Here is a 21254-nt window from a genome sequence, read left to right on the forward strand (position 1 = left end):
ACACTACCAGTCAGGGCCTAATTACCACATTTCCAATTTGCCTCTGAACAATGCTTGGCAGGGAGAATAATAACAATACTAATAATACTAATAACAATAATAATACTAATAACAATAATAATAACTAAACAACAGCAACAACATCTCCTCTTAGCTTCTTGTACACATTTAACAACCAACTTTGTGTGCAGGCAATTTCAGGAGGAAATACCTCTCCCCCACCACCACCCACCTGCCTCCTGAGCATTTCTACCTGCCTCAAACAGCACCTGATGACAGAAGAAATAACAGACAGCCTCAGGAGCATCTGAATTTACAGAATCAATAATCTACCAACGCCAGCCCCTCACAAACACACACTGGACGTTTCATACTCTTAATTAGGGACCTGCATTTCTAAACAGAGATAGCTTTTTATCCTCCAACAGAAATGATCTGTTCCACTGATAGAAAACAGAGGCCGGAGGGGAAAAAACATATTTACCACAAAGTTTATGGGTGGCCTTGGAATAAGGGTTAATTGAGCTTAGAGGTAAATGTTCACTGAGGTGAATTAGTGGGATGCACAGCTATCAGCAGGGCTCTGGGACTGCTCCTATTTAGCTTCTGAAATGTATTTGCTCTATGATTAATATCCAGTTTGTGCTGGTGACTGTAAGAATGACCTTGCCTGCAGTTTTTATCGTGAAGTGTGGTTTCATCCTCTATTATTCCATAGATGAGGCTCTGACAACAGTTGCTGCATCACAACAGGAGTTTAAATGATAGAGCACATGCTTTTATTTTTCTTCTCTCTAAGAGTATTGTGACACGCAAGGAGAGTTGCATAAAGGCAGTTAAAACTGGGAATTAAGAGGAACAGGGAATTTATGTCTCATCTTAGAGGAAGTACTGAAAATATCTGGAATTTAATTTAATTTTCCTTTTTTTTTTTCCTTGGGTAAAACCTAATTCCAGGCTAAATAAATAAATGAGCCACAGATTAACCCACAGTTTATGGGTCTGATCCTGCAACCCGTTAAATGCTTTCACCAAACGACTGACTTTTCAGAATATCAACACAAATCAGTTTTAAGCACTCAAAACCATAACTTATGGAAGTTGTGATTCAACAAAGCACTCAAGTGCTTAAAAACCCTACTGAAGAAGTTGCAGGATAAGGAACTCTATTTTTTAAGATAGTTGGGTCCTGTGAAAAGCTCCCAAGAGCTGGGCAGTGGATACAGAACTGGGGCTCCCATTTCACAACAGCCTTGGATCACTTGTGGACCTCCCTGTGCAGGGCAGGGCACATCCAGCCTCACACAAGGACCAGCAGCACAGCCAACACAGCAACACCAACACCTTGGCCTCAGGACTCAGCACTAATTCTGGGAAATTTTGTCCAATTTAAAAGAATAAACCAAATATTTTTGAGGGGTTGAACAGGCTGTTTTGTGGAGTAGGGAGGGCAATTGTTTGGGATTTGGGTGGTTTTGTTTTGCCCTAATAATATCCTCTTTCCTGAAAAGTGGGAATTGTCAGGCTGCTGACTACTCTGAGCATGCTGAAAGCCTGAACCCTAAAAATTCTGTCTGCCCAGGCAGTGGTGCCATTCCAGGCTGGTGTGTGGGGCATTGCTGGGGCTGGCATCCAGCACAGGCAGCTGAAAGCAACTGAAGATTATGAAACCAGCATGGATGGGGAAAAGTCCTCAGGACCAGCCCAAAGGACACTTCAGGGAGAGGGAATGTGGCAGAGCTTTTATGTATTTAACTGGAGCATTAAATCTTCACTCTTAAGCTAAACAATGTGTTTGCTGCTTATCTGGGTGAAGTGATGATCTTCCTGCCTTCCTCTTGCGTCTCGAGCCGGCTCCGTGTCCCATTCTCTGCTGACAATGAGCAGCTGCTGTGCAGGAAACAGGGCAGCAGAGGTTTCCCCCTGGAGCAGATAACTCCTGCAGCTTTGTGCGACACAGGCACGAGGATGTGATGCCCAGCTCCTCGATATTTGGGGGTTTTAGCATATGCAAGCCTTAAAGATTACAGCACCCTGCCAAAAATGGCAACCTCCTCCCGGTCCTTCATGACATCTGCACTGGGTGAAATCACTGAACCAAAAATACACGCGCCGTGCAATCCCTCCAGGTTGGGGGAAGGGAAAGGAAGGGATGGAAGGTTGCATTTTTTCTGGTTTCCAGTAGTGAAATTAAAGGTCTTGGCTGTGATTTTCTGCTGAACGTTTTGGATGCACGGCTCCCATTAATGGGAAATGAAAATGTAAATTACCTGGGATAATATTCCACCTACAATCAATACTTAAGCCAGTGTTTCTCTTTTATCCTTGCTGATGCCTCAGCTAGCAAAGTTACATTTCATGGAGTCCTCTGTGTTTCTCTTTCCTTAATGATTTCCAAAGCTCTCAGTTGTTGATCAGTGCCTGAAAAATGACTGCATGGAAAAAGGAGGCAATCCAGAATAATGAGAGACCTGTTACAAAAAAAATCTGCTCTGTATTTTACTTACAACATTTCCATAAAATGATAATTTAGTTATCTCTGTATGATTGCAAGAAATGTATTTTCATTCATTCTCTTAAACCCTTTCACATCACAGAGGAAGTTCTGGGAGTTTCTTTGCTTATTTGGGTTATTTTTTTTGTTTTACTTTAGGAGCTACCTCCTGCTTTCCAAAAATTAATAAAACAGTCAGAGTCCTTAGTATCTCCCTGCAAGTCAGTAAAACTTGACCTCCAAAGAAAGGTCTGTCATGTCTGTTTGGCAAATAATAAATTCCCCAAGAAAAATGCAATGTTACAAACCCACTTAAAATTATGTTAAATTAAATAGATAGTTCAACCTAAACATTTATGTATATAAACAATACATGTTTTCCTCTTCTTGAGAAATATATCTTCACTCTCTCTAAATGTATATATTTCAAGAAGCCTAATTTATTGTCAATTTTTTTGATATGCTGCTCTGATTTTTTTATTCCTAGGAAATTTTGGGCTGGCTTTAAGCTCAAATTTTTGCATTCATCATTTTTGCCCCAGAATTGCAGGACTTTCAATTTGAGTCAGCCATGAGGAAACTGCTGCATGTGGCTTTGGCCAAGCATTGCTAAACTAGTGCCTGCCCCTCAGCTTCAGCACTCCCTGTGCTCTTGAGCAGCTCAGGTGCTCAGGGATGCACAGACTGGGTCAGGAGGAAAACCAGACATCCGAGAATATTGCACAGGGCCTTTCAAATCTTGGCATCACCTCCAGCTGCACAACAGGGGATGGGTTTGCTCAGACCTCAACACCAAAGCAGTGACTGCTCTGCTCCCCCAGGGATGCACAAACATATTTTGACCCCCAAGTGAGATAAATGTTTTACCACAAGCCCCCAGATTAATGCACCTCTATTCCTTCAGCCTTTCCTCCACCCCATGGTGCCACTTGCAGAGGAACATGAACATTGTGTGAAAGCCAAAGGCAATAAATACCATGCAGGGGACTGAGCTGTGACACATGGATGGGATTGCTGTATCTGAGTATGAGCTCCAAAATTTTTTTAATTAAACAGTGAAAAAAAAATGGTATCTGCCTTTCCCACTGCAATTTCAATGCCTTTCCACCATCAACTTCCCTTATGAAGTTATGGAGCCCAGTTAAGTCACTATGACTACTTTAAAAACAATAGGCATGTCCAGAAAGGAGACTGCATCTGCTTAAGTGCACTGAAGTTTAAAAATAGTTGTACTGATGCAATTTCTGGGAGAGGATGGAGGCAACATTGCAAATGGAAGCCCAAAATGAATACTATAAATCAGCCCTAAAAGTTTGTCAAAACAAATACTTCTGCATAGTTCTGATACTCCAAAGCATACTTAATTTAACTGACTGGTTCTTCATGATCCAGCAAAGAATTTTACATTTGCTAAATGTTAACCCTCTGCTTTACTGCGTTGCTAAACCTCAACTCAACAGAAGGGCAGGTGGGTACAATTTCAAAATTCCTAGTTTGTTTTACCACCAACCCTGGTCCTGTTTCCTCGTTTTCATTTTCCATCTGTACCTTAATAAAGCAGTAAATCTTTCATAGTAGATCTCCCTAGAGTCACAGCACAGGACTAGACAAAATCCTGTAAGGTGCAACAGGCTCAGCATCCAGAGCACAACAGGCTGAGCCTTGATGCTCCAACACCCACTGGTACATTATGGCCACACTGGCAAGGTTCACTTAGTGATACACAGAAACTATTCTAGGTGAAACATAGAATTCAATCTAAATCTAAATTCTCACTGCCAAACTAAATACTAGTATCAATTACATTTTTATTACATCTTTCACTATCTCAAAGAAAAAAACAGAACCCCACATCCCTCAAATTAATCCCCCCCAACTACATTACACAGCACAACAATCAGAAATTCACCTGAGATGGATTCTACAGAAATTCACCTGAGATGGATTCTACAGGAAACAAAGAATTTATTTTCCTGAAAACAACAAGATCCAACTAATATAATTTTCAGCTGGGATCTCTTTGTTCAACAGAACTGAGAAAGTCTGCCCACAACAGAGAGCTCACAGTAATCGTCTTTCAGAAACAAGAACAACCCGTGCAGAAACACAAAGCAGTTCTGCCAGGGACAGGGAGTGCCTGCAATCCAGTTTCTTCAAGGGAAATTCAAGTACCCTAAGAGTTCTTATTCCTCATCTGATTTCTCTCACAAATCACAGGCTCTCTAATGCAATTTCTGGAGTCTGAGAATCATGAAGTCAAATATGAACAAGTCTAGTGGAAAATCTGTGACGCTAATCTTGGCCTACGTTGTACTTTTAACAGGCACTGAATTTGTGCACCGGATTATCCAGATGGCCATACAGGAATCATCCTGATAGGATTAAACCTTTGTGCTGAACTCTGCTCCATCTGTTCTGGGAGCTTTGCCTATCGCTATCGGAATACGAATGCTCAGCCTAGGGCCAACACCACGACTGAAAGCACCCGTTTACCACACACACACACATGTGTACATGTGCACACACAGCTCCCCAAGTGCTTCATTAGTAATGTGAGATGAAGTTACCCCAAAGTTTACCACTAAAGAAACATATTGGTTTTATTACTTGTTTGAAGAACAAAGCGCGCTATATCTAAATTCAAACAAAAGAGCGTTTTTGTTGTTGTTCTGGGACTTGTTCAATTCATTAAACCATAATACTGCCATAAATTTATAGACGAAGGCATGACTAAACATAAAGCAGCAAAGCTCTTCATCTTTGAAATCTATTAGTGTATGAGGATGTATGACACAGTCGCACTTTGAAGATGTCATGGTTAAATATTTCAGATTAAAAAACAGCCAGCAACAAAACACATGCGTGCACTCAGCACTGGTAGCTGCTCTTTGCAGCTCGATCTAGTCACAGCCCAAGAACAGAAAAGTAATAATCAGTCCCAGCAAAAGCAAAGCTTATTCCCATTAATGTTTCTTTCTGCTTTTATTATCTATTAACGACAGTCTCCTGCATTCATTGTTGCAGCCTGCCAGATGCAGCAAAGATCCATATTCATCATGTGCAAAAATTGTGCTCGGGCTGTCTCTGACAGGTTTCATAGAACTGCCAATGGAGGGACCAAGGTCTGATGCATGGCCTCAGGTTTTCAGGCCCTGGGCCAAGGGGAAAGGTAGGGAATCTGACTTTTCTGCAGGAAAAGCATCCCAGTGATCAGAGGGTTTAGCTAAATTTCTGTTCTGGCCAGAAATACTCAGAAAACTAATGAATATCTAGGATGGAAAGAGTGGATATGCAAATTTATTGTTATTATTATTATTACTATTATTATTATTTAATTAATAATAGTAATAATAATATTTTTATTATTGTTATTAGATTCAGCAATGCAATATAATCCTCAGCCCCTGTTTGTGATGGCAGTGGGACAGAGATGGAGGAAACATAACCTGCACTGAATTTCAAGCAGCAGCCTCGACTGCATTGCACAGACTGAGACCCCCTTGTCTCTGCTGTGCTGTGTCTCTCAGACTGTTCCTTCCTCTGTTCTTTGTGCTGCTCCAAGTGCAGGGTCAGGCACCCCCTCCCAGCCATTTAGGCTTTACTTGCAAAAACATAAGCATAAAATTATATTTATAGTTCACTGTATTTGTCCAGCAATGACACCACATAAAACCAGCACGCTGAAAATCTGAGTGAATACTTTGGACTCGAGCCTACAAATGCTTAGAGAAGTTGTTCTTTCAATGTCTCTGATAAAGTCATGCTAGGTTTTTATTTATTTATTTAGGGCTGCATTCAGACCACCTACCTCAGGCATTGCAGCCTGTCAAACGTCAGATTCCAGCTCTGGCTGGGTGAGTCAGCCTGCCTGAATTAGGATCCTCTTTCCTCTATACAATAAGCAGAAATGGGAAGACACCTCTGCAAGCCTGGAGACCCAGGGAGTTCCGTGCTGGCTCAGGAAAGTACCAAGGGATCTCGGTAAGACGATAGCATAGGTAGGGAGCAGACAGAAGCAACCTCATAAAAAATGTTTGGCAGCTGATATTGAGCAGGCACCTGACTCTGGGCTTTCCTGCAGGCACCTCTGCTCAGGCTCAGGGCTGAAGGAGGAGGCAGCACTCACTGTCACCTTCAGGGTCGCAATCCCAGGAAAAGAGTAATTTTCCCCAAAGGGCTCCTAATGACAGTAGCTTTACCTTTCAGTGTCTCAGAGAGCCAAACATCATCAGAAATATTTCTTTCACCCCCTCTTTTTCTCCTCAAACAGCCCAGGGAGTTGAGCCATGCTTTCACCTGAACGTCCTGCAGGAAAGTGCTGCGACCTCAAACCCCAACCCATGCACTAATGCTGTGGCTGGAAAGATGAGCAGTGCTGTGGTCAGGCAGAATTTGCTCCAAGTGCTGGCCTTCCCTCTGGGCATGGATCAGGTAACACCAAACCTATGAATTCCATATGCAAGCCCAGGTTTTCAGGGAACAGCAACACGAGCTGTCTGTTCAGCCTCCAGCAGCAGGGAGAGATCCAGCACTCTGCTGCCATTTCATAACTCAGGAGGGACTTCTGTGGGAAAAGCACTTTGCTTTTTCATGGGATAGATACTCAACCTCTGAGAAAGCTGCTACAAAACCATAATGATATGGTATTAACCAAACATAATTAATTCTGAACTTCCTTATGCTCCCAGTGCTAACAGGCACTTCAAGGGCAGTACAGCAAACAGCACACAGGTTCCTGTAGCACCCAAGACCAGATTTTTGGAAGCATCCACCAATCCAGTGGTTCCAGTAAGTAGCTAATGGAATTTTCAAAGTACCTCACAGACAGATAGAAATTCTGTAGCCAGAGTTGTAAGAATCCCACTAAGCAGCTACCTGAAGCTTTAGGCACCTTGGTGCTTCATGAGTTTGGCTTTAGGTCCAAGAATTCCCCCAGAAAAATTCTTTTGGGATACCTATACCCTTGGATGGCCATTTGTCTCACAAAAAATGGATCAGAAGTTTAGAAAATCCCAAATATTCACATCATGAAGGGCGGTATCTCTTTAAGCATTTCACTGTGGCCATTGTACCATTAACTTACACATCAAATGTTTGAATTACTTTTGTGAAATAATCCTAAACTTCTAAATTTCAGATAAGTTTTTCATAAAACTTTATTCTTGATCTTTTTAATAAACTTCCTAAGCCTATTCACTTTGCTCAGTGAGGTCATAAACCAGCACTGCTTATATTACAGTCACTTTCACGCTAAGGATTTGTTTTGTCACAAAGAGAACTATAAATTCATGGAATGAAGGTGGAAAGCAGAAAGGACCAATTGTGACACACAAAGCTTTCTGGTTATGCTCAGCAAACAGTTTGGGCTAGGATTTTAAAAACCACTTTATGAAGTTGTACTACTGGCTTTAATGAAAGCACACTTTTTGCAATGCCATGCACTCCCAAAAAATCTTGTAATCTGGATTTGGGCCAAACACAAAGCCTTTCTTCATTCCAATATTAATTATTAGTAGCTTATTTTTTATTCTTTGCTACTAAACATTAATAACTTTCAAGTAGCAAACCAGATTAGAATAACAACTCCAAGCATCCCACCCTGGTGGGCTGCATTTTCTGCATCAGTGTCCTGCTTTATGGTATTAACGCATTTCCTTGCATGTGGAGGAGCCTTGTCAAATACTCATTTTTCTGGGGAAACGCTTGGCAGACAGAGACTTGAATGCTCACTACAATCCTCTCTCAGTTCAGTGACAAGATGAGTTTATTATTATTGAAGTTTTCTAAACTGAATATTCTAAATGACAGTTTTGTGGAAAATTTTCACCTAACCAAACCTTCCATCTTGTCTTTGTAAAATTGAGGTGTTTCCCATTCCCAATTTTCTCTTCTCAATTAAATGTGACCCTAAATCTCTGATAAGTGACTGTCAGGGGAAAATCCTTTCTAACTGTGGCAATTGGTTTGGCTTTTCAGAAGATATTTCCATGGACATTATGTAACAGCAATCCTTTCACTAATGAGTAGAACACCTCAAATGGTATCTCCTAAGTCTCCTGCAGAAATGTTAACACAAATACGTTATACAGTAATGTTTAAAAACCAAAAAAAAACCCCACAAACTCAAACACCAGTTCATGCAATAGCTACACTCTGATGGCAGAACCGAAATTCTCGCATCTCCTTGCCTAAACTAGCCATTAAAAATCCATTTTCATTGTTTAAATCTTGTTTTCATTTAGCCTCAAACTAAAAATAAATTTTGAAAGATTGGAATTATTGCAGCCAGTTATTCCAATCTTTTGAGTACCTCTCCATAATGGATGATTTATGATTTATGATTTATGACCCAGACAAATAGAAACAAAAGATTTTCTGCTTTTTGTTTGGCGTGACTGGCTGTGAGAAGGGCAGCCCCACCTACCCACCCACCCAGTTCTTGTGCAATTCTCAGTAATATCCAAGGAGGAATAAAGGATCTGGGCCTGCAAACAGCGACTCTGCTCTGGTGAAGATTAAAAAAAAAACCATCAGCAAAATTCAGTGGGGCACAATTTAACTGTTAACGCAGTTTTGGTTGCCTAAATTTGAGCTGCACAAATCCTAGCTCTGCCATGTTTTGCTGATCTGATGTAAATTCAACATTTCACTCCTAAAAAGACCATTTTGATCATCCAGCCTGACATCTCTGATCCTAGCACCCATCAGAGAACCTCAGCCTCAACCATGTGAGGAATTACTCAAACCTTAACCTCCCCCTGACCTGCCATACATTTTTTGGGAAAATACCAAGTCCTTACTCAACATTTACAACAGAGAACTTGATACAGTACTGGAAGCTTACCTCACTGCCTCCCAGAGTTAAAATCTTGTTAAGATCATCATGAGCCTTTATCTACCAATTCTCTCAAGTAAAGCATCTTAATTCTCTGGCCATGTTTTGTCTCTTCGGAGGGACAGACGCTCCCACTCCACCCAAGTTCACATTCTGAACTAATCCATCCCTGGCGCTCTCACTTGAATTAGAAATTCCATCTGATTATGAGAAAAAACTTTGTTTTGGGGGTAACAGAGCACCGGACCAGGCTGCCCAGAGAGGTTGTGGAGTCTCCGTCCCTGGAGATGTTCAAAACCTGACTGGATGGGATCCTGTGCAACCTGCTCCAGGCAAACATGATTTAGCAGGGGGTTGGACTGGATGGTCTCTAGAGTCCCTCCCAGCCCCAACCATTCCCTCATTTTGTGGAACAGAATAAGTCCACAGGGCAGTGAAAAGGTTAATATTATACACTCAGTGAGGTCAAGCTCCAAGAACACATAACAAGCCATTATGTTAAAAATTGCCTGAATTTATGAGTCACTGCATTTATGAAGGAACCGATATGAAAAAGACAACTTGGCAAAAATAAAGAAAATTATTTCCAGCTTGAAGTTTTGCAATCCTTCAGTATATCAAGGCTCACTTACTGTTATTACTATCCATGTTGCGCAATGCTCTGAAAGTCACATTTTTTCCCCTGTGTATGCATAGAGATGTCCAACAACCCAAGGTATTCTTCCCTCATAGAAAATAAATTAGAAAGCAGACATAACTCAGAATAACATACAAGATCCCCTCAAGTAGAGTGGTAGAATCCTAATATTTTTTTTCAATATTTCCCTTCTAAATAATAAATCAAGCCCACTGCATTTCTCTATATAGAATGATATGATGCAGAAAAACCTTGTGTGTTTATATTTTTCATATAATCACAAAAACATTCTTAAGCTCAGCACTAAACTATAACAGGTGCTTCCACCCATGGATGAAGCAAGTCAAACTTTAGCATTTCTTTGTTTAAACCTGGCCAGTTTTTTAATGCAATAGTCCCTAACTCTGATGCACAACATGAACCTATACCAACTAAGGGTAAAATATATCAAGTTTTGAAGCTTAACCCATCTCAAATTGTTAAAATTTTTGCTTCAGTCAGTGTTCTGTCTTGGAGTAACAATTTCATCAACTAGCACAGAGATAGGCACCAGCAAGAAACTGAGGGATAAAATGGTTAAAATGGAGCTGATCAGGTCATCCTCTTCACAACTCTACACAATGCCCAAAATTTAGTGATTAGAGTTGGGCCAGAGCCACTTAGGGCACAGGAAGAAGGTCACAGAGTCAGATTTCTGAGCATCTTTCAGGAATCATCCACCATGTGCAACAGAATTCACAGTATTCAATGTCTGTCCTCAACAATTCTGTTACAGGGAGACTAGAAATGAGACCTAAGGGCAGTCAGTTTCAAAGTTTTATTTTAAATATTATCGTCTCAAAGTCATTTATAAGGTGAGGGATTTTTTTTCCTCTTTTTAATAATCCAAACAGAAAATACCTGATTCACTAAGGCACAGCCTAGCAATCAGTTTTGCTTTCAAATCTGAGGACTCAGTGGAAAATCTTAGATTGTGCAGTAACTGTGAGCTCTTAAACGGCCCAGGATGGGCAGGATTGGCAAGAAAAACTCTTTAAATGCCCCACTGCTGACAAGAGGATCTGGCTGTCATGTGCAGCTGAGGCACAGCCACTACTGCTTTTTATTTCTTGTAGGAGGTTTTGCACCTGCAGACAAACGGTTGGAGTCACTCATTGCTGCCATGAGCTAAAACAACGTTGTAAAAGCTTGGCTGTCTCAGGTACCACAATGAAGTGATCAAATCACCCAGCTTTGCACTATCCTTCCCAGTTTAAGGCAACCAGTACTAATGGTTTCACTACATAATGACTTGTTTTAGATATAAACACACAGAGATTTATGCATATTTCATATTAAAATACCAGCAGGACGTTGCTTTGGAAATCGTGGTTATCTCCACTTCCACCTGCAAACTCTGATATCACATCTAATAATTTGTTTCTGTTTCTACCCTGCATCTTTCATCTGCTGCTGCTGTTGAGCTGACTCAGAACCAAATCATCAGCAAACCTCACCATCACCTAATTCTTCAGTGCTCTCCCATGGAGGAGGAAGAAAAAGAAAAAAGAAATAAAACTGTCCCTTTAAAAACCCAAGCATTTAAGCTGCTTGTCAGTCGTCTTCCTGACAAGGCCACTTGAATGTATTCAGGAATATTTGCATAAATGCTCACAGTGAGTTCACCCTGGCAGCTAGTGCTAATGGTACATAAAGTAATTTAGTCACTTCTCTTAGGCATCCTGTCAGGGTGATAAGCACCCCCTCTTTGCCTTGTTGCATATTAGATCATTAGATAATAAAGTGTTAGAGCATGCAAACTGACAGGGTCTTAGGGACTATCATTTTTCGAGGGCATTGCATTCTGCCAGCAAGGAAAAATAATAGAGAAACTGATGCTGCAATTGGTTTTACATTCTTGTAAAGACATTCAAAACATTTGGGGAAAAAAAAGAATTTTTACTTTGCAATGATATGAGAGTTTTAACTGGAAACTTTGCAGTGGATTTATTGCTGGTAAACTTGAAAAGAGTTGTTGCAAGCCCTGCCAGAACTCTCCCCTTCCATAAGTTTATCACTTAAATTTCATTGGGAAGATTTTGCTTTTAAAATTGACACCCTGGGATGAACTCCAAGCTGAAATATATCCTACTGTTGGAGCCTGTTGGCTCTTGACTATACATCTTACTATATATATAATTTGGAAAGGTCAACCACACCGGCTTTCTGGTTTACCAGAAATATAAAACCAGTGAGGATCCAACTATTTGTGAATGAAAAAGTGATAATTATTGAAAACCACAGATTACTGTGGCTTACCCTATTTATACCACACAGAGATGGATGAAATAATAATTGGCATCTGCCAGCTTTTACTTTTAAAATATAGATATATTTATTTGAAAGATTAGCTGCTTAACCCACTGGCTTCAAGGGGGCAGCATGTGGACACAAAACCAAGATCTGGGTTCTGGTTATATTCAGAGAAATGAGCTACAAAAAAACCCCTTTTTTGGGGGGTTTTACTTTACTGACTGAAAAGTCGGACAAGCAAGATATAAATAAAGATGTGTTGGATGTCCCAAAAATAATTCAGACTACCTGTTAATGAGATGGTGAAACCCAAATGTGGAGACACCAGGCTCCTGAGTGGCTTAGGAGGTGCAGCTTTCTTTCCAGCTTTTTGGCCCCCAAAGTATCTTTTAGGTGTCACATAAACTGTACCTCCATGTTTCAGAGCAGCAAACACAAGGTTGTAAGGAAAAATAAGCTGAATATTGTCCAGGTAAACTCAACAACCAGCACATCTTTCTACATCCTTCTCTCCTTTCCCCAGCCCTCACAGTCAGGCATTCATCTCTATTGCCATCAGGAATTTGTGTTAAGAAGCTAAACGTCTGGAAAAGTCCACAGGAATACATTTGGTCAATGGTATATTATAGTCAGATCCCAGATTTTACAAACCTGTGATGAGCAGTTGCTCACCAGAGCAATGAACCAGAGACAAACCATGACTACATTCCCTTCCTATCCCTGCTCATGGATACAGCTCAGGTCAATCTGTCCTTCCCCGAGGGAGGCAGAAAAGATGGGGAGAGGAGAGGCAAACAAACTGCCACTGATACTATCCAAAATAAAAATTCCAAAATAATTTGGAGAAAATAACACATTTTGTGACTCAAAGTGAAAGCAAAAAATTATTTCAGTGGAGGTAACTGTCATCTGTTCCAATGGGTCTTGTCCAAAATTCAATAGCATTAAACCTTTTTCTTTCTTTGTATTTAGTAAAGTAATATCATAACAACTGGATTTTCAAATTTTTTTTCCTGTTTCTTGGACTCACATGGTCAGAGAATTCCTGGAGAGTTGGACAGAAGGATTTGGGTTAAAAAGAAAGGCTCCACAAAGCCTTTGGGAAGGGAACAATTTTGTAGTGTGAAGGTTGCTATTCAAAAGTAAGAATTTACTAGCAGTTGCTTTATGAGGTTGCTTGAGAGGTGCCTGAGAAAGCAGATTAGAAAAATCACCTTTCCCACAAAACGTACACATGGAGATATTTTGCAGATGTTGACTTTTAATATCAGCACAGTAATTCAGGTGTGTGCAGCTACGTAAGCAGAGAATTATCTTTTTTTGTTGTTGCTTTTTGCCAACAGAATCCCTCAGGTTGTAGGAGTGGGAACGACAGCTCTGGTAAAATGAGATACCACGGTGCATGAGAATAAGGGCATTTATGTGAGAGAAATTAAGTACTGCCTCAACCAAAAGCATGCACTAAGAAGACTGCAATGGGGAAAAAGGAAAAAAAAAATATGGCAACTACTTTAGTAGGAATATAAGAAAAAAAAAAAGTGTTTTTTTAAGACTAGACTTAATGGAAAGATTACAAAGTTGAACAGAAAGAAGTTTCCCTTTGTAATGCCTTCTGCTAATTAATAAAGACAGAGTTCATACATTCCTTATAAATTTCAGTAAAAATTATGACAGTGGTTTGTTTATTAAATTAGGTTGTTGGCAGGATGAAAAAAAATTCTATAACATGAATTATGGCTGAAAATGGCTCGTAGCCTACATAAAAAAGTTAGAGCTAAATAAATACAGATGTAAGTTATGTTTATATAATGAGAAACGCTGCTGAGCTAAGAATTTTAGGTTAGTAAGTGTGAACTACAGACCCGATTCTGCAAACACTTATCAATACCCTCAGCTTCTCTGACACAAGAAGCCTCATTGATCCCAACAGGACCATATGTGAGCATAATCTTAAATATATGCATAAGTGCTTGCAGGACTGATGCCTGAAAGCATAAACAGAATAGAAAAGTATTTCCACAGGAATCCACTGAGCAGTAGAAACCCACACATTTTCCCATTTCTCAGCATTAATAATTTCTTTTAACGTATCTAGTTAACATTTCTCTGAGTGGCATTTGCTTTCCCAGAGAAATTTTTATCTGGTTTCTTCAAACTCTTTGGAAAAATCTATTTAATTATTCATCAGATCCTTGGCAAATATTTGTGAAACAAACCAGCATAAAGGACTGGTGCCTTCTACGCTCAGCTACTTCAATGGCAGCTGAGGGTACACATCTCTTAGAGGGAGCAAGCACCTATTGAATTTAGGATTACAAACAGCTTTGAAGACAAAGAGCTATTCTACCAAGCTGGAACAGGGAGAGGGGAGTGAAATGCCCTCTGTTTTTGTTTTGTTTTTCAGCAGTAGTCATCAACTTTGAGGACAAAGAGCAAAACAAAACATTAATCAAATCCAGATTTTTCAAAGTACATTTGCACTCAACAACTCCCATTTTAAGCACCTACAGTCACCAGCAGATGTTCCCTTCCAGGACCAGCTGACCTTACAGAAGAGATTACTGTCCCCAGGCTGCTTCCAGCCACGTGCCCCCATCCCACCCTTGCTGGAGTTTACTGTGCTTCCAGAAAAGCCAAACTGCCTTGCACCATTTCTCCTTCAATCATTTCAGCAACAAACCATATTGGCAAAGAGTGATTATTTAAATGGTTTAATTCAAATGAACTTCATTGGCCTGGAGGAGACCAGAGAGCAAGCACACAACCATCCTAGCTGGCATGTCCATGGTGAAGAATAGCCTGGAGCAGGGAAGGGAGACAAACAGCTGTGGGAAAAGCAATGTCCTCAGCTGGCACAGCTGGAGCCAGAAAAGAACATTCATCCATGGCTTAAGTAAGCAGATGGATTTCCAAAAGGGCTCTGCTTTCATTTAGGGCAATTCAAAGGAACAGAAGAATCTCCTAGACAGCTCAGCACCCTATAGATAGAAGAAATGCAATCCAAAATTTGGGTGCTGAGCTCTTCAGAAAATGTGCAACATCCTTTAGATGCATAGTCAAAAATCAGGGCAGTCTGGAGAAAAAGCCAGACTCCAATTTTGGGTACTGAATAAATGCAACCAACATTAAAAAAAAAAATCACCCCACTTCACTGGCACACAGGACAACCTCTGCACCCATGTTTGCTTACTTGTTTGTCATTTCACTACATTTAGAGCTGACCTACTTGAAAAATTCCCCTTTTGGTCTGGAGGCCAGTCCCTTTCAAATGTCTGGTCCCAGAGATAATAAACGCTTACGGGACAATTTTGAAAGCAGCAGCCAGAGACACAAACCAAATAAATTCACATTAAAAGTAGCAATGCCAACCAATGAAAATGATTTGCCTACCATGTTCCAGATAAGAAGGCGTACCTTCCGAAGGATCAAGTCTTCGAGCTCTCCGCCCGTGCTTGGAATTGTTGTGCACAAACATATTGTCTGACACTGCCAGCACATGGCCATCAACATTGACTGTTGTAGACACCACGACCTGCAAGCACAAGAGCAAGATGGAGGAAAATTTGGATAAATCCGTGTGTTTTTTAAAAAGTGCGGAGTGTAATAAACTCAGTTAAATAAATAACAGCTGGGAGCTGTAGAAAATTGCAAAGCTATTTCACATAATAACTGGTGCTTATGCTGTACAAATCTAACAAGAGGCGCTATTGATGAGTGGGTCTTTGGCATCGAAAGCTTTTGATGCAGTTTTAAGTCAAATTGCAGAGTTTGTAGCTGCGTGGCAGACAGCACACTGTTAACCATCATTTTAACAAGAGGATCTTTATTAAGTATTTTTTTCCCCTATATACAAGGGCAGCTGTGTTTCACCCTAAATTATCCTTCAGTTTCCACACTGAAGTAGATAGAGATGTTGACATTGCAAATGAGAATCGATTCAGAATAAAAGAAAACAAAAGTGTATTTTGTGAAGTTGTAACAAGAGTTGCTGCCTGCGTTGCCCCCACCCTTCTCTGCTGCTCTCCCCTCCGCAAAGTCACTGCAGGTTGTTGGATTTGCCCAAATTTCTCCCGAGCTCTATCTTAAGGAGTATGTATAGGCATGTTTGTGTACACACACACACATGCTTGACAGTGGGGTCTTGATCTGGAGAACACAACCCTATTCATCCCGTGTTAGAATTATTTGTATTTCTCAACTTATCTCAATGTCAACACCTGGGATTTGATTTGAGGCGAGGTGAGAGAGACACAGCAGGACTGCCCTGGAGGAAGGATTAGACACTTCTGCCCAGAGCTGCCCAGGGCAGGAGAGCAGCCAGCCCAGCAGGGGCAAACAGGTAAATGATGGGTCCAGAGTAGAAGACTCAGCTTCTCCAAGGTGTCCAGAGGGACTGCTCAACCCTGAGGCTCCAAAAGGAAATCCCTGTCCAGGCAGTGGGCCCGTGAGCCATGAAATGTCATGGAGAAACAAGTCTCTTGCAGAGCTGTGAGCTCATCACACCACGTCTCCTCCTCCTCCATTCAGACCAAGCAGTCTCAGCCTCCCCAGCTTTCCTTCAGCCACCCCTCCCACAGCCTTTTCCCAGCAAAATGTGGCATTCCCAGGGTTTTACCCCAGCCAAAGATCTGGCCTTCAGCTGGCTGCTGGTTTGCCAGGAGCACGCGTCGCCTTCGAAAACTTTGACTAAAACAATAAGAAGAAATGACCTACACTTCTCCTTACATTAAACAGGGAAAGGGATTAAAGACTGAAACCCACAGAGATATGTTTATTCATGCGACCTCTTACAACCAAATATAATAATTGTCTGTTAATTGCAGTTTCAGCTCCCACCTCATGCTTCGACATGTGAAACAGCAATCAGCAGCTCCTGTTTAATCCACCTATTATGTTGACTAATTAACTTTGCTCGACAGTTTATTTCTTCCTCCATTATCAGCCCCTGTCAGCCGCAAGCACAGTGCCGCAAAGGGGGACCTCAGCCCTTTTGATTGATCACCGATAGATTGACATGCAGATTAATTTAATTAGAATCACCTCACTTGAGAAATGAAAGACAATGGCAAGGGGGCTAATAGATCTGCTCTTATAATGAGGCAAGCCTCCAGAGCCACGGCAGAGGATTTCTGATTTATTTTGCTGAATTCCCCAGTCACTCTGAAAGGCTCTTGCTTTAATTGTTCTTGGTTTTGAGAGGCTTTAGCCTCTGAAGAGGTGAAATGCTTTACAAGGATTGGCAAACATTGCTTCAACTCTCTCAGGAAGCTGCTGCCTCTCAAAGTTGGTCAAATGGGGACACTTAAAGGATCGCTTACAACTATTCAATTTCATCACTTGAATTGGAACTAAAAAAAAAACAAAATAGAGTGAAAGGAAAAATTTTCTACCTATTTCTGGACCCCCAATTAAAATACTCAAAAAGTAAGCAAAGCCACTAAACTGCCCAGAGGAGATCCTGAAGTCTTTCTCTGGAAAAAGCAGAATACAAAAGAGAATATTTTATATCTAAAAGATCCTAACCCCATCCCTCAGAATGGCATTCCAAGCAATAGGCTTTTATGTGTGTTTTAAGTGAAAGATATTAAAATACAGAATAAATGATTCAAGAGCTCCTACAGATGGAAATTTGGGAAAAAGAAAGCACCAAATACTACAGATAAGTTTTCCTGAAATCAAACTAAGGAGAGAAAAAAACCCAAGCCCTATATATAAAATTCCAAAAGGGATTTCAAAAGTAATTTATCCATTGAATTCCTGAGGGGTAGAATAAAGTTTATGATATTTTCAATAAAATATGATCTTATAGTAAGTGGCTCGGGGTTTGCAATCTTATTTGTGCACTTGCAACCATTGTAAATTCTTTGCAAGTGGGATTTTGAGCCAAATCCTTGGCACTGCCTGTCACAGCTCCATGATTTATGCCAGCTCCTTATCTTCTTTTAGGGATCTGATTAGATGCGTATGAAAATTAACAAAACTACAATTAATAACAATGGCTACAAGAGAAAATATTTTCCCCAATTCTAAAACCCTATAGGTACACACAGACTTCATGCTGATGCTGATCAAACCTGGGCTGAAACCAAAACTTTTAACATTTTTAGAAATGGGATTCCAGAAAAATAATGAGTCAAGAGTAGTAACAGTAAGGTAGTTCTGAAAGCTGTGAAAATCCTGTATCTAAGTAGCTGCTGCTATACGTGCAACTTTCTAGGTAAGAACTTGAGGAAACAATCCTGTTGAGGTTTTATGTGAGTAAAGCTACATTTAATTTCCCCCTCCTCAGATTTTCAAAACTGTTGATGCAACATATTTTGAATTACTTAGCAATATCTTCCTACCTCCCTCCTGAACAATTTGATTTACTATGAAGAGACCACATTGGTGTGGTTCTTTGGTGTCGTTAGCAGCAGAAACTATAAATGGAATCCCCAAGTGAAACTGTTTCCAGTCTCAGGAAATGCAGAAAAAAAAAAAAAAAAACTCTTATGTGTCTGTTTGGAAAAAAAAAAAAGATTATTCAATGCAAACCTGTAAGAAGCAACAGGCTCTTGCTGCTCAATTCTTTAAATGAAAATTCTCATTAATAGAGCAACATTGAGTGCACATTGCACCAAGGAAATATTAATGCCTCTAATTATTAATAGTAAAAAATGCACCTCAAATATTGTGTGCCACAGTTACCTACTTGGATTGCTGCAGAGCACTTACATAGTTACAAGTTCTACTCATATTTTTTAATCTACAAAAATACTACACTCTCCTCATTTTGATTTTGAAACGACTGGGATATGTTCAAGTTAAAGCACATGCTAAAACTAATTTGTGGAGAAATCATAAAATTAGGGGGAGTGGACAGCCAGAGTACATGTGGAATGGGCACCAAGGCATCCTAAAACACAGACTGTAGCAAGAGGGAAAGGCACACTACAGTTTAATAAATGATTAATGAGGTGCTGACACATTAATGTAAGCACAGGGACAACCAGGTCTGCCAAATCTCAAACCTTTCCAAATTTTGTCAACAAAACACAGTTTTAATTTGAGACAGGCAAACACGGAAAATGATTTTGAGCTTTAGCTTTAGCCCTTCACAGATTTTGAATTTAAATCCTGTATCAACACCAGGGGAGACAGAGGTATGAAAGAAACACATGGGTTTACAACTTTCTTCAATGAAATTGGCGCTATTGAATGCAGTAACATATCCCAGCTCTGTGGATTATTCTGCCTGCCATTAAATAGCTCAGTTTGTGAATACTTTGGAGCTTAGATTTTTTTTTCTTTAAATATTCAGAGACCAGGAGCCTGGAGATCAAGCTATTTATCCACGTTTAGCACTCGGCCTGTTTATTTGGTATAGTACCTCACCTAATATATCAAAATTAAGCATTGCACAACTCCTGATTTTTAACCACAGCCCATTAAGCTATGCTTACTGATTAAGACATAGCATTTTCCTTGTGCTTTCAATTTTCTCCAGTGTATGGTGAAGGACCTGATATTTCTGCAATATCCCCAATAGCAAAGGCAGAGAAAATCTAGCTAGGAAAATTTCCCGGTTTGAAGTGTGTCCTAAGTGTTAAATATGTAACTCCAGTGCTTGCCACTCTTCTGAAAGCTATAAATGGCTCGAGCACATCTTTATTTTCATCACCACTTGGTGACCTCTTCCCACAATGTGTTGACTTCTTTACTCTAGTAGCTAAAAATCACTCTCCATTTAACAAGACACTTCAAAAGGTGCCTAACTAAGAGCACATAAGTACAATACATTCTGTAATTTTGCTCACGTGCTCAAGGACAGGCCAGGCACTTAATTACCTTGTTGAATTGGGCCACAGCTCTCACTGCTATTTTTCAGTCTCTTCTTTTTTTTTTTTTTTTTTGCCTTTCCCTTCTCTGGGGATGGAGCCTTGCATGTCCAAATTCCATTATCTGGGATTCATGAAGCATCATCTCTGTCTCTTATGCAAATTTGCAATAAGACACAAGTGGCTTCAATTCAAACATGAGTGGCAGCATCCCATGGAGGCAAACGAGCAGCCTCTGCTGCAGGAGAGGCTGTGGTAGCAGAATCAAACAGCATGGCAATCTCTAAGTGACTTTCAAGGTTTTCATAATAAGTGAATGTTTGGGGTTTCGTTCAGTGACACAGCCTGAAAAGTTTCCTCTAAATTAAAACTTGACATGTGTCAGTTTACAAGCAGTTGTGCTAAAACAAGAACAACAAGACAGCTAGGGCGCCTGGGTTTCATTAATTACAATAACATACAAAGCTGTTTAGGTTGTATGAATGAGTTTTTAGTTCTGAAAAATCAAATCTAGGCAGAGTTCAGTCATGACACCATCTACTTAGTAGCAGTATTATTATTACCACTAACTGAGGCACTACAGCTCATCCCACCAAGGATGATGACTTATTGTGATGAAGAATTCGCAACCAGATTGAGCAGCTGCTCTGGAGGGTTTCTGGGATAAAAAGGCAAGGTTGGGCAAAGGTGATAATACACAAGAGCACCAAATGTTTTGTGCAATTGGGCTGATGAAACATGGAGATGAAATTATTTTGTCAAGGGCAAGCAGGAGTGTGAAGCACAGCTGAAATACTGTGCAGTACTTGACTTCTCCTCCCTGACTGTCTCCTTGTGCTAATAGAGACACAACAAACACAGCCAGGGCCAGCACTGCTCCAGCACACACACTCTGCTGGCTCTCCATACCACTCCACTTGTCACATGCCTGGACATCTCAAACATGCAGAGAAATTTATTTCCTTCCAGGCCCACAACAGCTTTTATGTTAGACTTATCACACTCCTACAGTTGCAAGCAAAGTTCAGGATAAAACCTCCTAATTAATTTCTGATTGTGAGCCTGAATCAACACACACTCTGCCTCCTCCCTGTACTTTCTTAAAATGTCTTATATCAGATGATAATCAGACAATTCCATGCTACATGGGGAAAAACACCCCAAACCAAATCTAAAATC

General features: G+C 40.4%; 1 protein-coding gene across 8 annotated transcripts in view; it reads right to left on the bottom strand.

The window, feature by feature from the left end:
• The window catches only part of EBF1 (EBF transcription factor 1), a 265262-nt gene that overhangs the window by 73460 nt on the left and 170548 nt on the right, over positions 1-21254 (bottom strand). For 4 of the 8 annotated variants that reach the window (XM_063168936.1, XM_063168935.1, XM_063168940.1 and 1 more), the window contains exon 8: positions 15673-15790. In XM_063168936.1, coding sequence (XP_063025006.1) covers positions 15673-15790 — 118 coding nt within the window. Of the gene's footprint in view, positions 1-15648; positions 15791-21254 lie in introns of all 8 variants that reach the window. The other 4 variants (XM_063168934.1, XM_063168933.1, XM_063168938.1 and 1 more) reach the window with 1 other exon arrangement.

This window comes from Melospiza melodia, chromosome 14 (assembly GCF_035770615.1).
Source record: "Melospiza melodia melodia isolate bMelMel2 chromosome 14, bMelMel2.pri, whole genome shotgun sequence".
Classification (NCBI taxonomy): domain Eukaryota; kingdom Metazoa; phylum Chordata; class Aves; order Passeriformes; family Passerellidae; genus Melospiza; species Melospiza melodia.